The 22,906-nt window shown below is 33.6% G+C and overlaps 1 protein-coding gene across 5 annotated transcripts in view; it reads right to left on the minus strand.

Annotated features, from left to right (window-relative positions):
• Positions 1 to 22,233, minus strand: part of HORMAD1 (HORMA domain containing 1) — a 39,617-nt gene extending 17,384 nt beyond the window's left edge. For 2 of the 5 annotated variants that reach the window (XM_074263419.1, XM_074263418.1), the window contains exons 1-12: positions 16,052 to 16,130; positions 15,143 to 15,209; positions 14,252 to 14,396; positions 13,139 to 13,202; positions 12,650 to 12,686; positions 11,608 to 11,628; positions 11,417 to 11,443; positions 8,176 to 8,243; positions 7,565 to 7,716; positions 6,923 to 7,173; positions 1,241 to 1,307; positions 1,087 to 1,163 (exon numbers count right to left, since the gene is read on the minus strand). In XM_074263419.1, coding sequence (XP_074119520.1) covers positions 1,087 to 1,163; positions 1,241 to 1,307; positions 6,923 to 7,173; positions 7,565 to 7,716; positions 8,176 to 8,243; positions 11,417 to 11,443; positions 11,608 to 11,628; positions 12,650 to 12,686; positions 13,139 to 13,202; positions 14,252 to 14,396; positions 15,143 to 15,175 — 942 coding nt within the window. In that variant the 5' untranslated portion in view covers positions 15,176 to 15,209; positions 16,052 to 16,130. Of the gene's footprint in view, positions 1 to 1,086; positions 1,164 to 1,240; positions 1,308 to 6,922; positions 7,174 to 7,564; positions 7,717 to 8,175; positions 8,244 to 11,416; positions 11,444 to 11,607; positions 11,629 to 12,649; positions 12,687 to 13,138; positions 13,203 to 14,251; positions 14,397 to 15,142; positions 15,210 to 16,051; positions 16,131 to 16,879; positions 16,957 to 19,503; positions 19,630 to 21,538; positions 21,645 to 22,146 lie in introns of those variants that run through there. The other 3 variants (XM_074263417.1, XM_074263420.1, XM_074263421.1) reach the window with 3 other exon arrangements.
• Positions 22,234 to 22,906: the final 673 nt, after the last annotated feature.

Genomic DNA, 22,906 nt, shown 5'->3' on the forward strand with positions numbered 1-22,906 from the left:
TAGTTATTTCTGTCCATCATTAATCAACTGGAAGTGAGTTGGATCTTCTTTATGTTGAAGATTTCCACTTCCATCAAAATACATCTTCATACAACATTGAAGTGTACAGTGATCTTCTGGTTCTGCTCATTTCCCTCAGCATCAGTTGATGTAAGTCTCTCCAAGCCTCTCTGTATTCCTCCTGCTGGTCATTTCTTACAGAGCAATAATATTCCATAACCTTCATATACCATAATTTACCCAACCATTCTCCAATTGGTGGACATCCATTCATCTTCCAGTTTCTAGCTACTACAAAAAAAGCTGTCACAAACATTTTGGCACATACAGGTCCCTTTCCCCTCTTTAGTATTTCTTTGGGATATAAGCCCAGTAGTAGCACTGCTGGATCAAAGGGTATGCACAGTTTGATAACTTTTTGGGCATAGTTCCAAATTGTTCTCCAGAATGGCTGGATTCTTTCACAACTCCACCAACAATGTATCAGTGTTCCAGTTTTCCCACATCCCCTCCAACATTCATCATTATTTGTTCCTGTCATCTTAGCCAATCTGACAGGTGGGTAGTGGTATCTCAGAGCTGTCTTAATTTGCATTTCTCTGATCAGTAGTGATTTGGAACACTCTTTCATATGAGTGGATATAGTTTCAATTTCATCATCTGAGATCATCATCATCTGAATTGTCTGTTCATATCCTTTGACCATTTATCAATTGGAGAATGGTTTGATTTCTTATAAATTAGGGTCAGTTCTCTATATATTTTGGAAATGAGACCTTTGTCAGAACCTTTAACTTTAAAAATATTTTCCCAATTTGTTACTTCCCTTCTAATCTTGTTTGCATTAGTATTGTTTGTACAGAAACTTTTTAGTTTGATATAATCAAAATCTTCTATTTTGTGATCAATAATGATCTCTAGTTCTCCTCTGGTCATAAATTCCTTCCTCCTCCACAGATCTGAGAGATCTCTGTTCCTCTAATCTATTTATTATTAGAGCATTTTTTTCAAAAGGCTATTAATAGCTTGGATTTCTTTTGAGAAAAACTGAAGTCCTTTTAAAGTGAAATTAAAATGTTTTTATACCTGATAATGAGAGATGGAAAGATTTGGACTTTCTTCAGACCTCATAATTTCATCTTCTTCACAAGCTAAACTTATTTCTGTAAAAACAATAAGATTAAAATGACATAAAATAGAAATTAAGAAGGTGAATTAATCTATATTTTCATAAACTTACCTCCAACTTCTGAAGATTCATCGTTTTTTCCCTCCTCTGTCATTTTATCACTACCGAAAAAATCTTCCTATATAGAAAGCATATAATGAAAACAAGAATGAAATGTACATATTTTTGAGACACACAAAAACAGCTAGATGGAAGTATTTTCTACCATGAAAAATTAATTTTAAAAAATTTAAACTTTATTTGTATTTGAAACCTAACACCAAATAAATTTAGCACTTCTGTATGAATTGTAATATCAAAGATGATTACATATAGAGCTGAAATACAGAACTTAATTTTCTTTTAAAGTATATGATAAATTTAATATGATGCAACCTTTAAAGTCATCCTGCTTGTCTGTGATTTCTTCTTCTTTGGAGGAAGAAGTGTACTTATCCCTAGTTCTATTTTCCTTTCTTGCTTCCTTCCCCCAAATTTGGAAAAAACCAAAATCCTTGTAACAAATATGTGCTAGGGGGGCAGCTAGTTGGCACAGTGGATAGAGCACCAGCCTTGAATTCAGGAGGATCCGAGTTCAAATGTGATCTCAGACATTTAATACTTCCTAGCTGTGTGACCCTGGGCAAATTACTTAACCCCAGCCTCAGAAAAAAGGGAAAAAAACAAAAAAACAAATATGTGCTGTAATACAAAAACACATTCCCGCACTGTGTTAAATTAAATGTACATCTCATTTTGCATCCTCAGTCCATCACCACTCTGGAGTGGTGGTTTACCATCTATCCTCTGGAGTTGTGGTTGTTTTGCTGTTCAGTGTCTTTAAGTCTTCCAAAGTGTTTTTCTACAAAATGTTGTTACTATATAAATTGTTCTCAGAGTTCTTCTCTCTTCAGTGTGAATTAGTTTATGCAAATTTTCCCAGATTTGTCTGAAATTATATCTCCCATCTTTTCTCATGATAGTTACATATTTTTAAACATATTTATTTCATTTAAAGATTAAACATAATATGATACTATATCTGCTGCATGCTTGTAGAAATATAATTCTTGCAAATCATAAGTGTTTCTCATTAAAATGTGATGCTTCTAAAAAACTGTATCAGAGATCCAGTTCAGTATCTTCAATTGCCTACTGGTTATTCACATCTATATTTAGAAAAATTATTAGCATCTTAAACTCAATATGTCAAAAAATATATTATCTTCTTACTCAAATCTGCTCTATTTCCAGTTGATTTCCAGTCTGCCATCTTTAAACCTTGTAGCCACTTCTGACTTTTCTTTCCTTCACTTTCCACAACCAGACCCTGTTAATTTTATCTACTATTTTCATATTTAGAAAGGCATGCAGTGTAATGAATAGGTCAATGGACCTGAAAGTCAGAAAAACCTGACTTCTAATCATACTTTTAACAATAATCATGTGAACTGAGAGTATATGTGCTGCTGAAGCAAGCACAAAGAAGCACTTATCTTTAACATTTAAGATTACTCATCTGTAAAATAAGGCTAAGAATATCTCACAGGCTTATCACTCCAATATTCAAATAATGAGACAGATTATACATTGTCAAGTCTTATTTGACTCTTAATCCTGTTCTCTCATTATGTTTGGAACAAGGGACCATGGAGCCTTTCTTTGGGATTTCTGGTTACCTCACAGATAACACAGAAGCACACAGACTTCTTATTGGTATCCTGCCTTTTATTTTGTGACCAAAGCCTATTTTGTGCAGGCAAATGATTTGTCTAATGGAAGTCCTCTTGTAGCTCACTCACGCACACTGTATGGTGCCCAGAGACCCTTTCTGGGATCTCTAACCTCAGTGTTTCAGAGACAATGATTGATTATGATTTGCAGTCATACAATAGCAGCATTATAATATGGATTTTAAATAGATAAGCCTTAATTTCAAGAACAAATGGAGATTATTAAAGGAAATTTACAATATGTCAAAATTTAACCTATTCTTCCTCTGTTCAATTCTGTGTTCAGGTCACTTTCTATTTTCAATATCTGTCCAAGGTAAAAATACTGCTTTATAAATATAAAAATAAAACATTAAAATATATTTATACATATAAAATACTAAGCTTTATATATTTTATATATTCTAATATATATGACTAGAATTTTTATCTTTTTTTTTTTTTTTGGTATAGATAGAGCAAACTTCTGAATTATCTCATTTAGGAAGCTTTGCAGTATTCTAGCCTTCGTGCAATAAGCACAATATTATATGCAAACCTGACCATCTATGAAACTTTCCTATCTTGCTTCAACTAAAATACCATTAGATCTTCTCCCTGACAGTTATAAACATCTTTGTGAGCATGTTATCTCTCTATGACAAGACTTGCTGAGGGTCACACAGCTAGTAAGTATCTGGTTTTGAACTCTCATCTTCTTGACTCCAGCTACAGAGCACTCTGTAAAAAATATTTAGAGTCACCCTGGAGGTACAGTGTATACAGCACTGGGCCTGGAGTCAGGAAAACATTTGCATATACTGAACTCTATTCCTGAAATGTCTATCCTTCCAGCTGTTTTTTAAAAAAAAAGTTTGCCAAGTGCTTTCCATGTTAACTCACTTGCTTCTCACAACAATCCTTGAGATAGGTACTAGGATTACCTCTCTTTTACAGATGAGGAAACTGCCTGAGAGAGATGACTTGCCCAAGGTCAAACTGCTAGTAAAGATCTGAGGCAGGATTTGAATACAGGTCAGCAGGAAAAAAAAAGCAGAGGAACTAAAAAGGAGAAATTCTATTTGGGATCTTATTTCACTAATAGGGAGAAATTATATCAATAGAGTGGAAAGTATATGAATCCTGTGGAAAGATGGCATTTTTTTGCCCCAATTTTCTACTAAAGGAGAGGTAATGAAGACATATTATGACATATTACATAGATTTGGGGAATGAAGAATTTGAAGTATTTAGCGAAAAGATATTTCAGAGGAAGTCCGCTCAGATGTGACATTTCAAGAATGAAATTCTAAAGACACAAAGGGAAATAATTTCAATAAAAGTAAGATTTGTCTGAAAACATCACAGGAATTTAGTAACAAATCAGATTATAAAAATAAATTTCAAAACACAGAGGTAAAGGCCAGGCAATAGAGAATTAAAAAAAAAAAAAAGAAAGAAACTAGGCACAGTCCTATAAAAATTGTAATAGGCACACTCAAGCTCAAAATGAGCTTATTCTGGCAAATAAAGTGCAAGATAATTTTTTTTTTAAAGTTATAATGGAAGAAAGAGGATGACCAAAGTGGTTCTTCAGGAGATCAGGATGATGACTGACAATAGAATTACAAAGGTGAGCTACTGATTTCTTCTTTGGTTTTCCCTGTGGAGAATGACTTTTATACTAGAAAAGATAAAACAAAAATAACTTATATGTAGCAGATATCCAAGATAAGGAGGTGCCTAGAGAACACCAACTGTCTTTTCTGAATCCAAGTCACTTGGCCCAAATGGATGATATGCTTGAGTCTTGAAAGAGCTGGCTGAGATGATTGAATCACTGTCAGCAAAATGATAGAAACCCATCTTTTATAGTTGTGAAAAGGGAATATGATGTCCTGATTTTCAAAAAAGGAAAAGAATGGAGTCTGCAAATTACAGATAGTCCAGCAAGCTTGATTTTGATTCCTGGAAAATTCTAGACTGGATGGCTAAAGATACAGCATCTAGGAAGGGAAGCAGTGTTTTAAAAAAGCCAATATATCCTCTTCAAGCAAAGGGACAGTAATCACGAGAGACTAATCTCATTTCCTTTTTCATAGAATTACTAAACTAGAAATTGAGAGTGCTGTGGATATAATTTATCTAAGTTTTACCAAGGCTTTTAAGAAAGTTTCCTGTGAAAACATTTTAAAAAATAAACTCATTTTTAGTTTTCCTAGAAATACTCTAAATTTTTCCAGGAAAGAATAAAAGCTAGGTTTTTCCTCTGAGATAGAGTAAGGATGATAACTCAACCCTGTGAGTGTCTTTCTCATTAGAATGTGAGTACCTTAAGAGAAGGGACTGTCTTATTTTTCTGTCCATATCCCCTGGGGCTTACATACTAAGCTTTGCATAATAAACACTTAAGAAATGCTTTATTCATTCATTCATTCTGCAATATTATGTAGCAGCCAAAAAACTAACGTAATCTTGAATTGTATTGAGGGGAGCACAGCTTCCAGGAATAGAAAGAAAATAGTCCCAGTATAATTAAGGCATCCCTGCTTCAGTACTATGTTCATTTCTGAAAACTATTATTTGAGAAGGTCAAAGATGAGCTGCAGATTGTCCAGAAGATGGCAATCAAGGGCCTTGAATCCACATGATACTAAATCTTATCTAGTAATTATATAGTGCTTGAAAGTTTGCAAAGCACTTTATATGAGTTTCACAATTCTGGGAGGTAGGTATTACTATCCCCATTTTACAGGTGAAGAAACAGGTAGACAAAGATTGAATGACTTGCTCAGGGCTACACAACTGGTTACTGTAAAAACAGATTTGACCTCAGGTCTACTTGACTTCCATTACACCATCTTGCTTTTTACTCCTTCATTTATTCCTTCATTTCACAATTGCAGCCAAAATTTCTTATTTTCTATCCTCTAGTCTCACCTTGCCCTTCCAATCTCATCTTTTCTCATTTGAGCACCATGCTTAAATGGACTATCTTTATTCTCCTCTCAGTCACATATTTTGAATTTCTCTCTTCCTCCAAGGCCCAATTCGGATTCTACCTTTTCCCCAAATGAAAGTGATCTCTTCCTACTTCAAATCACTCAGAGCACTCTACCTAAGTGACTCTTTAATATTTATCACATCCTTTCTTGCACAGATTATTTGTTTCCAGGTATTCCCCCGCCCAAGATCCTAAGTTCTTTAAGAGCATCATCTACATTAGGTGTCTTTTTTGTATCTCCAATACCTAGGATTAGTACATTGAACATTATATTTTTTAAAAGGATCATGGATAAAGAGGCATAATGAGGTAAAGGACACCAACTCTACATCAGAACATAAAGAAATAATTGTTGAAATAAAGATTAGCATCACTGGAAGCACTGAGCCCAGATATCACCATTTAGCAAATCACTTCTTACAGATCCTATATTTTTCTTTAGTCAGAAGATTGCAAGTGACAGAGTAGTATGAAAAATAATCTGTATGCCCCAATAATATCTAAAATAATACCTGAGGATATTTTAAAGGAGATATATCAAAGATTTTGGAATATTTCAAGATAAATGCACTAAATAACATCATATATCATTAATGAAGCAAAGTTAATAGGGAAATTTTTTTTCTTCCCAGTTTGAATTATCTTTCTTTCAAATTAAGTCTATAATAATTGCTAACTTTTATTTTAATAATATAATGTATTTAGCAAATTTAATATTTAAGGTTTACAAAGTATTTTACAAATACTATCTCATTTTTATCCTCATAATAACCCTGGGAAATAGGTACTTTTATTATCTCCATTTTACGGATGAGGAAACTGAAGCAGACAGAGATTAAGTTACTTGCCCAAAGTCACATAACTAGTAAGTATCTAAGGCTGGATTTAAATTCTGGTCTTCCTGACTCCAGGTACAGCCCTCTATCCAATGTGCTACCTAGACTGTACTAAATGAAGTTCACAGAAGATAAGGTAAATGATCATTTTTCCTAACCCCCGACTACTAGAGTTAAGAGTAAAACCTTCACAAAGTCTTACATTCATAAATTCTTCTTCCAGATCATCTTTATCCATCAGGATTTCATGCAGTGGTGTTTTTAATTGTTTCTGTGTTAATATTGCTTTATCAATGTTCTCCATTCGTTCTTTCTCAGTTGTCACTTTCACTTTCAGGCTATGAAAAGGTGTTGGAACTTCCCCAACATTTAGGTACATGGGTTCCCCCTCAAATAATACTCCTTCACTGTCACCTTCCTTGAAACCAGGAGGCTGGTAATCTGGTGGTGTAACTACAAAAAAATCACATATATATAAATAAATATAAACTTCATTTCTTATGAACTCAAAGAAAAATTAATAGTACAACTTACAAGGCCTTATCTGAATTCTTAATATAACAAGTAAGTCATAGTCAAATAAAATATATGTAACTTAGAGAGGCAAGTGCCCCTAAAACATATTCTTGTCATTTTAGAAAAATATATAGTACTAACTACTAACACTTTATATAGTTAAATTATTCCAAGTCGGTTTCTCAAATATTGACATTAAATAGGAAGTTTCCTGAAATTTATAATGGTATGGCTATAAGACCATATAGCTAAAGGACAGTTAAATTCAATTATTTCAATAATAAAACCTGTTTATATTTGCTAAAACAAAATGCAATATAAATAGTACCTTCATCATAGTAAAAAAGTTTCATTGTCAAACAGACATCATTAGGTAAAGGTCCCATGTTCTGCATCAGAACATAAATCTTGCGAATTAAGAGAATACTTGCTTTCTTTGTGTCAGAAGATGAGAAGTTGGAACAGCTGCCTTTGCTTTTACTAAAAAAAGAAAAAAAATTGGAGAAATTAAAGTAGCAATAATTTATACATCAGATTTAATGTTTTAAAATATATTCAAATATATCAAAACATTATTCAGGTAAAAACTTTCATGAAAATAAACACTTATTTTTAAATTTAATAGTAGTAATTTAATAGTCATTTTAAAAAATAAAAGCATTCAAAAGAAACTAGAGTTGTCTAATTTTACTTCGTTCCAATTCCCAAATAAAATAGTTAAGTAATTTCAACACCTTTCTACTCGTTCAGATTTTTCATAAGACTAACATTTCCTGAGACACAATTATGCTGTATAGCGCTTTACAAAAGGATCACAACTCTAACAGCTTTGCATTAGTGGGCAGATAGCGTAGCTTGAATAGCTTTAAAAACTCTTATATTAGTTTTATTAATGGAAATAAGTGAAACTCAGTAAGGAAGAAACTAGCAGAAAAATACCTTGTGAGATCCATGACTGGTCCGTTGCTGGTATACTTGAATTTAAATTGATAACATTCTGAAATTGTCTTAAAATACAAAAAAAAAAAAAAAAAAAAAAAAAAATTATAGTTATGTATTTAATATAGAATGCTAGTTTCTTTTTCTTTTTCGTTGTTGTTGAGGCAACTGAAGTTAAGTGACTTGCTCAGGGTCACACAGCTAGGAAGTGGTTAAGTGTCTGAGGCCACATTTGAACTCAAGTCCTCCTAACTTCAGGGCTGGTGCTCTATCCATTGTGCCATCTAGATGCCCCAGAATGTTAGTTTCCAAATGTTTATTTGCTGCTTTGATTTACTATTAAAATGTAGAGATTATAAATTAAATAAAATTGAAAATGTTTTTTATATTTATATTAACTACAATTATAAATATATATAAATATATATAAATAATTGTATACAAAAAGATAAAATACAAAAAAAAAAAAAAAAAAGGTGAGCAAAGTACATAACCATCTATGGGTAACAGAAAATGTTAAACTACCTGTGCATAGCAAGTAGCCTTTTTAGGTCTCAATTTTTTCATTTTAAAAATGGACATAAAAATACTTGCACTGTCTACCTCACTGAGCTGTTGTAGAATTAAATAACATTTAAATTCCTTTGCAACTTGTAATACAATATGTAGACATAAGCTATTATTTTAAATTTTGAAATATATTGACTTGTTTACAGTTTCATTTACTCACTACAATTAGGGAGCCATAATTGCAACCCTTCTATCTATGCCTTTGTAGATAATCTTTATGTACTACAAAAAACAAAAATATTTATCTGGTGCCCAACTCTTTGGTAATGATGGTCTTCTCCTAACTTGTCTAGCCTAGTCTTTGGCTAACATACACTGTCCCTGAGCCCTTATTTAAAACTCTGTAGCACTTGACAAAACTTGTGTCTTGGTGATGTCTTCAAGAAATCATGTTCACTACCACAAGATGGTACTGAGGGTAGGGCTTTATGGTCAAGGTATAAGATAGATTATTTATATATTTAATCTTTCCACCAATCAGCATAAGACCCAATTTCTGCACACCCTTTTATCAAAGCAACAGTACTGTCATTCAAATTGCCTGTAGAGAATGAGATTAAGTGCCATATTCTATTATTATCAACATAAATTTATTATCTTCTATTTCCTAAAACTCACATTTCCATAGCCTTTTATGATTAATAAGGCCTTACAATCATGTGTATTTTCATTTGGATACCCAAAAGAATCAGGAAAAAAATTTTTTTTTCTTCAAGAAATGTTGATATTTGATTATTTTCTGCATAATCTAAAACTTTAAATGGAAAGGGACTTTTTTCTCATTCTACTCTCACTTCAGAATTGTCTTAAGTATCTCTGGAACTCTTTGTTTTATTTTTACTGTCTTTATAAATTTCCCTACACCTTTCTCTTCATTTCTGACCTTTTTCTTTCCTTGATTGAAATGTGTTTCAAATTTCAAATGAGTAGCAAAAGGACTGAGTATGCTTATTGAGAGTTTGAAGATCAAAGAAAATGTTAGTTTCTTCTGTCTGACATCAAATATTGTTGGGATTTAGTTGAGAAGCAGTATTTTGTATAATAAAAAGCAGTAGACAAGTAATCCTAGTACAAACAGCATCACTGCAGCCTTATATCATTCTATTGAAACTGCTAGGTCATTGTCCCAGGAAATGGTCTCTTTTTCAGTTCTTCTCCTTGGCCTTTCTGCAAGGGTAATACTATTTTATTGTTTTTTCCAATTGGTTTGTTTTTCCTTCTATCTTCAAACACCACACTTTCCTGATTCTTTTCATACATCTCTGCCAACCTCTCTCTCTCTCTCTCACTCCCATTCTTTTTCCTGCCTACTTGCCTTCCCTCCCCCCTCCCATTCCCTCTTTCTCCCCCTCTCTCTTTTTTTCCCTTTCTCTCTCCTTCCTTCTGTCTGTTCCTAATCCTTTACCAATCTCTTAATGTAAGTGTTTTCAATTCCTCTTTTCTTTGATTTTTATACCTTTACACCTTCTTCCCTTGACAATGATTTATTTCCAGGGCTTCAATTAGTACCTCTATGCAGCCAGCTCCCAAATCTCATCATTGCTCTAAGAGATTTAGTAGCAGAAAAGAAGTTAAATCTTATAACCTAATCCTTTTATTTTACAGATAAGAAAACTAAATTTCATCTATTTACTTCACTTCAGTATGTCACCAGGGACTCAGAACTACATACGTCCAAAGCCAAGCTTATGTTTTCACTTCAACATTATTGCTTCACTATTTCTATCCCTGGTATTATCATTAATTGTCCCTCTCTTAGTCAATCAGTTATGAGAGGCAGCACAGTCCAAGGATGGACAATGTCCTTGAAACCAGAAAGTCCTGGACTGAAATCTAGCCTCTACTACCTCCTAGCTGTGCAGACAAGCCACTTAACCTTCCTTGCCAGCTCTTCAACACTCTTAAGTTACAAAAGGCAGTTGAGTTCTTACTCTGCAATTCTTTATACCAATGCACATCATACAAATGCAGTTATTGGTCCTAGGTCCCAGCACCATCATGTCTCCCACATCTCTCTCCCTCTCCCTTTTATTTCACTCCCAGAAGAATGAGTAGAGACGTTCACCTCCTCCCCCTATTAGCCTCCTTAGTCTTCTCGCCTTCCCCACATTTCCTCAGTATTCCTTCCAGAATACTACTCCTTGCACCTGCATTTGGCAATGCCTCCCCTCTTCTCAGAAACACTAAAGCTCAGAGCCCTCTGCCTGGCATTCAAGACCCTGCACGGCTTTTCTGCTTTCCTTTCTCCTGTCCTATCCTGTCTCTACTCCTTGCATATGTGAGGGCCCTTCAGGCCTCCACTTCTATGCATGTGTGGAACCCGACCCTCCTGGAATGCCCCCTTGCATGCCAGGTAGTCCACAGAGCTACTCCGAAGCACTTCTGTAACACTCTGTGTCCAGGTTCTTCCTATCTCCATCCTATTCCCCAGCTACTTACAAGCCGCCCTCCTCCTACTACAGGGCACACCCCTCACAACAGCTCCTGCTGCTCTCAATCCTGCCATCCCCATGGAGCCCTAACTTCCTTATCCAATAAGGAATTGTGTGAAAGCTCCTGAAAACGACAAAGTTGTCTAATATCTTCCCTGTGTCATATCATAAGTCAAAAAAATAAAGTCTTTTTAGACATTAAAAGCTATACATTATTTAACTTGATCAATCAGACTTACCTGAGGGTCTTCTGGATTGCTGTAAACCTGTAAAAAATAATGAAAAGTTATTTAAGACTAAGTCTATTTTAATTAAATTCATTAGGGAAATTCAATAAAAGAAACAACTGATTAAACTACCTTTAATTTTGAAATCATTTAGAGAAGACCAAATTAAATAATCTTGAAAAGAAAGAATCAAAAATACTTACTGCCAGAACAATCATCCTTAGCTGAAATACAAAAATAAAAACAAAAACTTGGTAAAACATTTGATGATAGGTCATTAACATTTTAAAACTACCATTTCACTATGTTTCCAACAGGAAATTACTATGGCATAAGGTGAACTACATAAACAGATGGCTTAAGAAAACCCTCCTGTCCCCCAATTATCCCCTATCAGACAATTTACTGCTCAAAATTTCAGAATAAGAGATGTAAACAATAATAATTGTCAGTTTTTTTGGCTGAAATAAAATAAGAACTTTAAAGCCAGTTTTAAAAGTAAATACTGAAAAATTTAAAATGTTAATACATCAATAATCTATACTTTTACATGAATGACATGACTGCTCCTTTTCTGGGAGCTAGTTTTATGAAAGAAAAGGTAAAACATGAATGCCTAAAATAGGAAGGAAAGAGACCCCAATAAAGTGTTTGAGAGAGCCCTAAAAAGGGAGATGAATTTTGTTACAAATAGCTTATTTCACAAGTTTTTCTAGGGCTAAATTTCTGTATAATGTATGTACATATATATATATATATATATATATATATATATACACTTATGCTCATATCAAATTTTAGTTAAGTTAGTATATTAGAAATCTGGAGTTAATTCTCATTAATGCAATCTCTGCTAATTCATATAAAACTTAACATATTTGACACTATGGTTAGAGGATATGCTGACACTTATGGTTAAAAGATATGCTGAGGAAGTTATGGAAAAAGAAAGCTTATGGAAAGCTTACTAATCCACATAACTTTAATATGCTGTTTTTAAGTTAATAATCATTCACAACAAAACATGTCTTAATCCATTAATTAAAACAACGCTGTCAGGACTTGGGAACACTTGTTTAGTATTAATTTCAATTGATAGAAATGACAAAGTAACAAGACTATTTCATTATAAATATTCTGTAAATCAGTTTTTATTTAATTTGGAGTGTGCCTTTTTTAGTTTTAATTAGTAATCCTTTAACATAATCTACAGATATAAAAAGTAAATGACGATGGAAGACTTACGTATTTTTTCTGCAAAGCATCATAGCATCCTAGCATCCTAAAAAAATCAAATATTATTTGTCTTCTATCCTGAACTCTTGCATATTTCAATTTCCAGAAAATTAAGTTCTTTGCATAAGTCTTCAAGATAGCTCATTATAAAAGTGATTTTAAAACGGTTTCACTGTTGTAGTTAACTAGAGTCTTCTCCTTTACACAGTCTGGAAAAATTATAAAATTATAGCAGGAAATAAGAAATGAGACAAGAGGAATTATTCTAAAGGCAAAAATGAAGATTTTGGAAGCCATTGGAGAAGAGGGTAATGAGAGGTAATTAAGAAATTGAGGCTATTGTATTGTTATAGAACCTGAGAAAATATGAAGAAACATAATGAATTTGTAAGGGCTGAATGGTTCACTGAAATTCAGTTAAATAATTTAAAGTATGCATAGCTAAAACAACACATATTCTTGTGATTTAAGGGAAAGCTCTCCTCTTAGGTAGCTTACCATTTCACTAACTGGGAGGATCCTGGACAGTTTTTATCTTCTCTCAGAATTTTGACACAAAGATCTAAACATAAAAATATAGGAAAGAGGCTTATAATATTTTGCTTCTTGAAAAAAAAACCATAAAAATTTAGAAATAATGAAATTATATTTACAGTAAAACTAAGTAAGAATGAAATGGCAAACGATATTTCAATGGTTTTTTGGTTGTTCAGTCTTGTCTGTTTCAGGCAGCACCATTTCAGGTTTCCTTGGAAAAGATAATGAAGGGGCTTGCCATTTTCATCCTCCAGCTTATTTGACAAACAGGGTATTAAGGTAGTTGTCCTGGGTCACACAATAGTAAGTATATTGTGCCACTTTTGAACTCAGGAAGATGAATCTTGTTGACCCCAAGCCTAACACTCTATACACTGTACCACCTAGTACTCCATAGCAAGGATTAAATTTACATTATTGTTGAATTTTAGCAGTTAATTTACAGTTAATTAATATTACTAAATGTGTATTTTTTTAACAAGAAAAATATGAACACATTGTTTTATTAGTTATTAAAGTAAGTTCTTATAAGGATTACTATATAATCTTGAAAAATTAGAAAAAACATTCTATCATCTTCATTGAAATATAAAGAACCAAGAAACTGACTGCCTAAAAAAGAATCAATGAGAGTATACCATGCCCATATTATTTTAATTTATTTAAATTTACACAATAACAGATATTATTATATATGACTGTACAATACACTGTACTATTCACATATAATGGCAGGAAAAAATAATTCAAACAAAGCCAAAAAATAAAAAATAAAATAAATAACAATCTTCATTGGCCTTCAAAAGGGGGAGCAGAGGGGGCAAATGGATTCTTTTTTCTATTTAAATTATTTTTATTTTCAATTCCAAATTTCTCCCTTCTTCCAGCTCCCACCCACTGAAAAGGTAAGAAATATAATACCCATTATACATATAAAGACATGCAAAACTTCAAATGGATTTGTTAAAACCTTAAAAATTAAAATGTTAAAAAATCAAAGCTAATTTAGAATTTTTAACACAGAAAAAACCTAAAATGACACATCCTTTAAAAAGGTCTTTAATAAGTTGTTACCATCTAAATATCTTGTTCCATAAGCACATTCTGGAAATATTCCTCTTAAGTATGTTATGCAGGACACAGAAACAGCTAGAAGCCTCTTCACCAACACCAAAGACTGTTGCTCAGTTGAAATCTTATTGGGAAACACCACTGCACTCTAAAATTTAAGGACAATTAAAACATTTTCCAAATGTCATTGTAAAAAAAGGTTGACAAAAATAGTGCAATAACAATTTTGAATAGGTTTAGTTACTTTCCCCTACTAGTCTTTTAAGTAATTAAGAACCCTGGAAACGGGTAGGTTCTTTTAGATTAAATATATTTTGAGGAATCCCATGCTAAATAAAAGGAGACTTTTTGTAACTCAAATTTACACCACTCAGCTAACATAAACTGGTAACAGAACAATTATATGCAAGTACACAATAGTAATGACCTGCCAGATAATTTTTTTTGTCATTGTCTAGACAGAAACAACAGACATAAGCTTCTTCTACACTTAGAACAACAAGCACTTTGAAGAAAAACAGATAGAACTGTCTTTGAGGGATGAACTTCCTTTTTCAGAGATGGACAGAAGTTGACAAACTTAAATTCCTTAAAGACAATAAACAACTCTCAGTAAAATACAGTATAAAATGACTGTGAACTAGCAATTTAAGCATAAACTCCCCCCAAATTTTTTAATCCATTTTTAACGTATTCTCAACATGTCAAGCACTTGCAAATTGATCATTATTTCTTGGGAAAACAATTTACATAATAAGACACAAAACATGAAATTATTGTTTTTTAAATGAAAAAATTCATTATAAAGTAATTGGAAATCAGAGAACCCCACTTAAAGACTTCTTGGTATACTTCTGGTGGCAAAGTATCATACTCATATAAATGGAGTCATACCATATAATTTCTCTGCATCTGAGCAGTGGCCATTTTTCCTCACAAAAAGTGTCCAGTTTATTCCAACCTTGTGAAAAAACAAAACGAAACAAAAAACGAACAACAACAAAAAACAAATTTTAACTCCAGATTTTATTCTTATTCTCACCATTCTAAAATCTCATTTCTATACTTAGTAGAAAAGAATTTCCAATGACTAAGAGTTGAACGCATTCTTATTTTTTATTCTTTGACTAGCACGATCATATGGGAGAAAGTAAAAAGCCAAGTTTAATGGTTTGTGAAATTTAGTTACAGAAGTAAAAAATTCGTAAAAACAAAAAAAGAATTAATACTGCCCGTTTCTTTTCTACGTATTCTTTTTTTGGTCAGCCTGTCGCACCTGGAAAATCCCTCAGTAAAGACTAATAAAAGTTGTCACCCCACTACCCCTTCATGGCCTCCCTGCCCCCCCTCAAAATAATTCCATTTTCTTTTTCTTTTAAGTCAGCAGTTTAACATTGTTATTCTTCCTCTACTGAAACATCCTAGACCCAATTTGACTCCAGAAATTTTCTCAAAGCTAGCAAAAAAAAAAAAAAAAAATTCATTTTTTTAGGCATCTTGATACTTTTAAACAAATCTTTTGCAGTCTCTTTGGATTTATGACTTTTTATTTTAAATGTTTACGGCAGATAACCAGGGCTCGGCATACGTTTGGAGCGCCTAGATTAGCCTTATTAGGGAGATGTGGCCTGGACGCAACATGAGCCTGCAAAATGATAAACTTTGGGTCTTTTTTGGTTTTTTAATTATTTGGACATTCTGCCCATTCAAAAAAAAAAAAAATGAAATAAGCATTAAAGAACCCTTAGGATTCAGCCTGAGTAACTAGAGATTGGGAAATAACGAGGTAAAGACATATTTTACAGGACGTATGGGAAGCCGAATCGTGACGAAGGAAAATTTCTCGGGCGCCACTCGGTTCTGCGCAAGACGAATTGCGCACGCACCAACCTTCGCTAAGCCACACCCCCAGCGGTTAACGCCCAAAGCGCGAGAGCTCGCGGGCCAATCCCGAGGCCGCTTTTCCCGTTCAATTAACCCAACCCCGCCGCCTGCCAGAAAAGCGTCACGTCGTAATCATCAAATCGGGCAAAATCCGCCATTCAGAGGCACTTTCCGCTTGCTGTACATCCGGGCTTTTGCCCGAAGCGTGCTGTACATCCGGGCTTTTGCCCGAAGCGTGCTGTACATCCGGGCTTTTGCCCGAAGCGTGCTTTACCTCAGTCCTCCCCGCGTGGCCTTGGGGACTCGGGTCCTGGGCGTGATAGTTGCGTACCCCCGAGAATCCCTCTCCCTGTTCGAGAACCCGGACTGGTGCATTCGTGCATTCCGTGCGTCCTGCCCTGCCCCACTTAAGAAGGATGGGCCCAAAAGGGTTCCCGGCCTCGTGGGCCTGCGCGACATTGTTCTTCACGTTGGGACTATTTTTCTTCTGAAATTAATTTTGCACCATTTTTGTACGTAGTTCCCAGTTAGGGGGACCTCTTAAAGAGCAGGGGCTACCTCGCCTTTCCTGTTAAATTTTTTGGTTTTGTTTAGGGTTTTTTTTTTTGGCCTTGGCTTGAAGTCCCAAATAAATACCTTTTTTTCTTAAGGTAACTTCAGTAACCTTAAGTGCTTTTTTCTCGTGATAGTGCCAATGTCAAGTTAATCAGGCTTAAATGTGAGGAAGATGAAGATGAATCAGTTTACCTCTTTTCAGCTTGACTTTCTTCATAACTTGTCCTCTTTTCTCTCTTTTTCTCCTTTTCTGTGATTTCTTCAATCAACTACAGAATTTTTTTTTTTTTGGTTAGATAATTATTGTAAAATATAAGAGTGTGCTTCCATAATTTTTTTATTTTTAAAGGAAAGACTTAAGTGCTTAGTATTGTGTTTCCTTCCGTGGAAAAAGGAAGGACTAGTGTTTTTAGTATTGCATTTCCTCTTTTAAAATGATCAGCCTATGAAACGTTTGTCAATGGGACATTCCGAAGAAATAACAGAAGAAAAGCTAATTCTGTATCTGGGCAAAGCTTGATTTCATTTCCTCTGACTTAAACAAACACTCATCAGATTGGGCATAAAAACCTAAAGACTGAAAAATAAATGAAATTGGTATCCTAGCAATTGGAGAGGTCAAACCATTTACTACAAGAACTTAAGAAATTTGTCAAAATAGGTTTAACTTCATAGTAGCATAGATCATGTCACAATAAATTCCTCATAAGTATGACGTAAATATAAAAAGTCACATCTAAATATTAGAGGAGGAAAAGTTATCTTTTAGGTTTGTGCTAAGGAATTAAATTCTTATCTAAATGAGAGACTCTTGAAAATAAAAAATTTGGTTACAGAAAACTGAAAAGCTTTTGCTCAAACACAATTAGGAAAATGTAAATAGAAGAAGGCATTGTTGATAGGTAGATCTATCAATTGGTACCAGTGTTGTTTTTTTTTCTGAGATGGGGAACGTAGAATTATATGAGAAAAGCCACTAAATCATTCACACCCATTCAAAGACAAAGTTATTCACGATATACCAAATTTTTGAGAGCATCACTTTATGTTCTTTAATTTAGAGAAAGACTGAAGTATATGTGAATATAATGGAATATATTTATGCCAAAAGAACTACAAATGCAAGAAATATGAGAAAACTTATACCAAATGTTGTGTAGTAAAAGGAAATAGAACTGAGGGACAATACATATCATTACTTTAATAATATATATTTTTAAATGTCACTAAAAAGTAGCCAGATTAATTGTAATAAACAATCTTGGTGCTGGATAACATGATGAAAAACATTTCCTTTTTTCTTTTGGAGAGGAATGAGATATCACATAGCTTTATCAGTTTTATTAAAAAAAATTTTGCAATTATGGGGTGTTCATTATGGTGTGGCAGATAATAAAAGAAATGCTTGAACTGTATGAAAACAAAAGGTAGCAATAAAACTTTAAAAGAAATTGTCTTTCTTCCCAATTAAGAACTCCCTCAACAAAAACCATGACAGATCATGTGAAAGTTTGCACAGTTTCAGTGACGGTAAATTCACTATCTAAAAGAAAGCCCATTTTTCTTTCTCTTGCCTTCCTGTCACTTTCACCTGCTTTCTAGCTCTAAACTCTACAAGTAAACAGATAAAGTCTAGTTCCTATTCTAGATGACAGTTCTTCAAATAGTCAGAGGTGGAAATCAAAGTATTTTTCTGCAATCTAACATTCTGACATCTGAAGAAATAAGCCTATGAAAGTATACATGTTTATATATTTTCACACGTCTAAATCTAAGGACATTATACTTTGTTCCAGCAATATTAGAAGAAAAAGGCAAATTCTTCATTATCCTCCATAAGTGATTATTAAAATTTATAAAGTACTCTCTTTACTTTGTCTTAAGAAGTAGGCCTGTCTTATAGAAGAGGGAACTAAGACTGGGATTAAATGACTTTCTAAGGGTCTTATAAATTATAAGTATAGGATTTGAATTCAGGTTTTTTCTGCCACCTTTTCCAGCTTTCTTTTTTATATTTATTACTCTTGCATCAAAGTTTTTTTTTTCTTTATAAGCATATCTGACAATGTCAGTGTTAGCCTAAAACAATAATGATTAGAAAAGAAATCATAAAAGTTTTTCTCATTGCTATTTCAGCAAATGACACTTAAACGAGAAGTGTAACTATAAGTTCGCCAAAAAAATTCTTTCAATTTGCTATTATGTTGGATATAGCCAGAACTAGTCCTAGAACTTAAAAATATCACAGTTATCATAGAATGAACTTTTCAGATAAATATATATTTGTATGTAATATATATCTATACATCTACATAGACATATATATGTTTATATGGTAAGATGACACTGCATTTACAGTGACTTGATAATGATGCAAAAATGAATGGTTTAATGATAAGAGAATGTTAAAATGTATTAGGCACTGAAGGAAAATTAATTTCATAAACACTTATTAAATGCTTATCATGTGCAAGTTCCTGGCAATACAAACACAAAAAATAAAAGTCCCTGGACTTAAAAGAATTAGGGTCTAGTAGGAAGAATAAGACTTTGATGAATCTGTTATCTCATTAGTATGAACTGCCCATAGGCAATGCCATCTGAACTGAGTCTTGAAGGGTGCTAAAGATTTTTTTATTTTTTGGTCAAAGTTGAATTTTTAATCCCCCCAACAACTGATTGTGTTAGTAGAACATGTTTTAATACTTGTTAGCTCCATTAAACAGGAAATAAGACTGATCACTTAAATGGGCAGTTTTTATTTTTAAAATATCTTATTTTTCCAAATACATGCAAAGATAGTTTTCAGTATTCACCTTTGCAAAACCTTGTATACCAAATTTTTCTCCCTCTCTCCCTTCCTCTCCTCTCCCCAAGACAGCAAGTAATACGATGTAAGTCAAACATATAATTCTTCTAATCATATTTCCATATTCATCATGCTGTACAAGAAAAATCAGATCAAAAGGGAAAAAGCATAAGAAAAAAAAAGCAAACAACAACAAAAAGGTGAAAATACTATGTTTTGATCCACATTCAGTCTCCATAATTCTCTTTGGATGCAGATGGTACTTTCCATAACAAGTCTATTGGAATTGGTGCTAAGAATTCTTTAAGAAGAACAGGTGAAGAAGGAGGGTATTTCAGCCATGAGTGACAGCCTGTATAGAGGTATGAAAATAGGAGATGAAATGTCAAATTTAGGAGATAGGTCAATTTGGTGTGTCTAAGTTACACATACAACATGTCAATATGTGCAAGTACACAAATACACAAATCAGAATGAAGTACACTGGAGAAGTCAAAAGAGAGGCAGGAGATTGACTAATGATCAATCACTTAGATGAGCAGAATTAGGAAAGCTTCTTGAAGGAGAAAGCATTTCAACTAAGCCTTCAGGAAAAGGGAAATTTCAACAAGCAGAAATATGGAAAGACTTTTAGTTATTTCTATGTTCTACCAGTCTAGCAAGCCTTTTTAAATGAAAAAAAGATACGAGATTAGTGTGGCATAAATTGTTCTTGAAGCCAAGATTAATATTCCTTTTCTAAATTTTAAAAACTATTTAAGTTTATATTATCAACTTTTGTCCAGAATCAGAAAATCACGACCACCATCCAGTCCAATCCATATTTAAAAAAAAATTTCTATAACAATAGATCTACAATAACAGAGTTTTTGGAATCAACTACAGTCATCTGTAGTCCAAGTGAGGTGGTCTTCCCTTAATCAGCTACTTTCTAATCCTGAGTTCCTGAATAATTCATGGGTAGGTCTGGATAGGGATAGGGTCTAGATCTGCAGTTTCAATGGTATGGGAACTTCAGGGTGAAGAAATTCACCTACAATTTTCTGCAATTTATAGACTGCAATTTTCTGCAATTTGAAATTTTACTTCTAGAGGGTCAATAATTTGTCCCGGTCACATAGAGGCAAGGCTTGAACTAAAGTCTTGCTGGCTTTGTCCATTATGGCATACAATGTCTATTAATGACTAACATTGCACCATCTCTCATTATCTTGTCCCACCACAACCCCTTCCTACTCCACACTTCCCTATCACTATTAGATTACCATTAATGCTCCTAGTCATCCACATTTACAACCTGTGTCATTCTTAATTCCTCATGCTCCCTCCACATATATAATCCTCTGACAAATATTGACTTTTCTCTCTTTTCAGCTCCTTTTGTTTGCTTCTCTTTTTCTCTATCCATACAACTCATGAAATTCAGGCCTTATCTCTCAACTAAACTATTGCAATGTTTTTTTAATAATTCTCCCCATCTCAAGTCCTTTTACTCTTTCCAAGCCATATTCCACTCAACTGTCAAAATGGTTTTCTTACAGTATAAATATGTTACTCTGTTATTCAGTGAGTTCCTATTATTCTCAGGATCAAATCCAGGTCTCTGTCATTTAAAGCCCTTCATCAGCTGGCCTCTTCCTGCTTTCCAGTATTTTTACAACTTACTCCTTTAACACATACTTTATAATCCAACTAGACAAGTTTATTTAAATGTGACACTTTATTTGCAATTTTTATGCATAATAAATAATAGCCAATAATAATAAAACTCTGTGCTAAGTCATTTATAAACACTATCTCTTTTGATCCTCAGAACAACTTTGGGAGATAGGCACAGTAACTATCTCCATCTTACAGTTAAGGAAACTGAGGTAGATAGTAGTTAAGTGGTTTGCCCAAGGTCATACAGGTAGTAAATGTATAAGGCCGCATTTGCACTCAGATCTTCCTGATTCCAACCTAATGTTCTAGTCTCTGTTTCACCTACCTGTCTCACTAGGTGCCTTTCATGGGGCTGTCCCTCATTCAGGGATTGCTCTTACCTTCAAGTTTCAATTCATATTCCATCTCCTACAGGAAGTCTTTCCTCATTTCTTCAGCTGCTAATGGCTTCCCCTTTGAGACAGGTAAATGTGTGTCTGTCCGGGGCTGTATGGGTGCACCAATGTGTAATGTGTAATTAGAATATGAGCTCCTTTAGGACTATTAAAAAACTACCTTTCTTTGTATCCTTAGTACAGTGCTTAGCACATAGCAAGGATTTAATAATACATTCTTATTGACTAAGAAATGCTTTTTTTTTTTTGATTGATTATTCAGAGCCTCCACCTCAATTTATTATATATTGCTCATTTAAACAAACTGAAGCAACTTTTTTTTTTCTATAAGCAGATATTAATCCCTCTTTATCAGAATTCCTAATCTTTTAGGCTTAACTGAATATAAAAGTTACTAGCTAAGCTATTAACAAGACAACCCAGAAAAAGACAAAGTGAGATAAAACCTTATTGACATTATTGAATCTGTGAGAAAGATAACAGCAACTAAGGCACCCTGACCACCACCCAGCTTCTCACTTTGGTAGCACAGCCCCACCAGTCGAATCCTCTAAAGAAAAAAAAAAAGTTCTTTTCATCCCCTTTCTCTGTACCTGACACAATCTTTTTCTATTAGGACAGGAAAAGTCTTCACCGATTCCTCCTCCAAGAATAGCAGTTAAGCTGTCATTTCAAGGTTCTAAAACCACTCTTAAAGATACAGCAACAGAATCTGACTCTGGGAAAGAAGCTATTGAAAGGAGTGTTGAATTCTCCCTATTACTAAAAATTTTCAATATTCTGATAATCATTTTGGAAGGGGACATTAAATCCACCCTAAGATTAAATGTAAAGTTCATAATAATGCAAAATACTACTTGCTTAAGATGCTTTTAACAAGGAAGAAAAAGCAATAAAACACAATAGTAATAAGTAGAACAATACCAACACTGAATTATCCATCAGAAAGTTCAAAACAACTTTGGATATAATTCATCAACAGGAGCTACATGAGTATAGCTCTCCTCCATTTCTCCTGCCATATCACAAGTTAGCCTAGCCAGAGAAGAAATTTTTTTTTTTTTGGTGACTTAGTCTTCATATACACACACACATACATATTTACACATAGACGAACAAATAAAACATTTAGTACTGCTCTGAAAAGCACTGTAATAAGCTCTGGAGATCTAAATAGAAAAATAAAACAGTCCCTTCTGAAACCTTTCACATTCTAAGGAGGGGAACACACATGGAAGATTTTTTTTGTACTGCAAGTATGATGGTCTTTAAGGTACAGCTCAAAAGCAGAAGATAATGCCTTTTCTTTAATGCCATTTCCACTGTAAAATTATATCAATTTTTAATGTTGAA

Source organism: Sminthopsis crassicaudata, chromosome 4 (assembly GCF_048593235.1).
Source record: "Sminthopsis crassicaudata isolate SCR6 chromosome 4, ASM4859323v1, whole genome shotgun sequence".
NCBI classification, from domain to species: domain Eukaryota; kingdom Metazoa; phylum Chordata; class Mammalia; order Dasyuromorphia; family Dasyuridae; genus Sminthopsis; species Sminthopsis crassicaudata.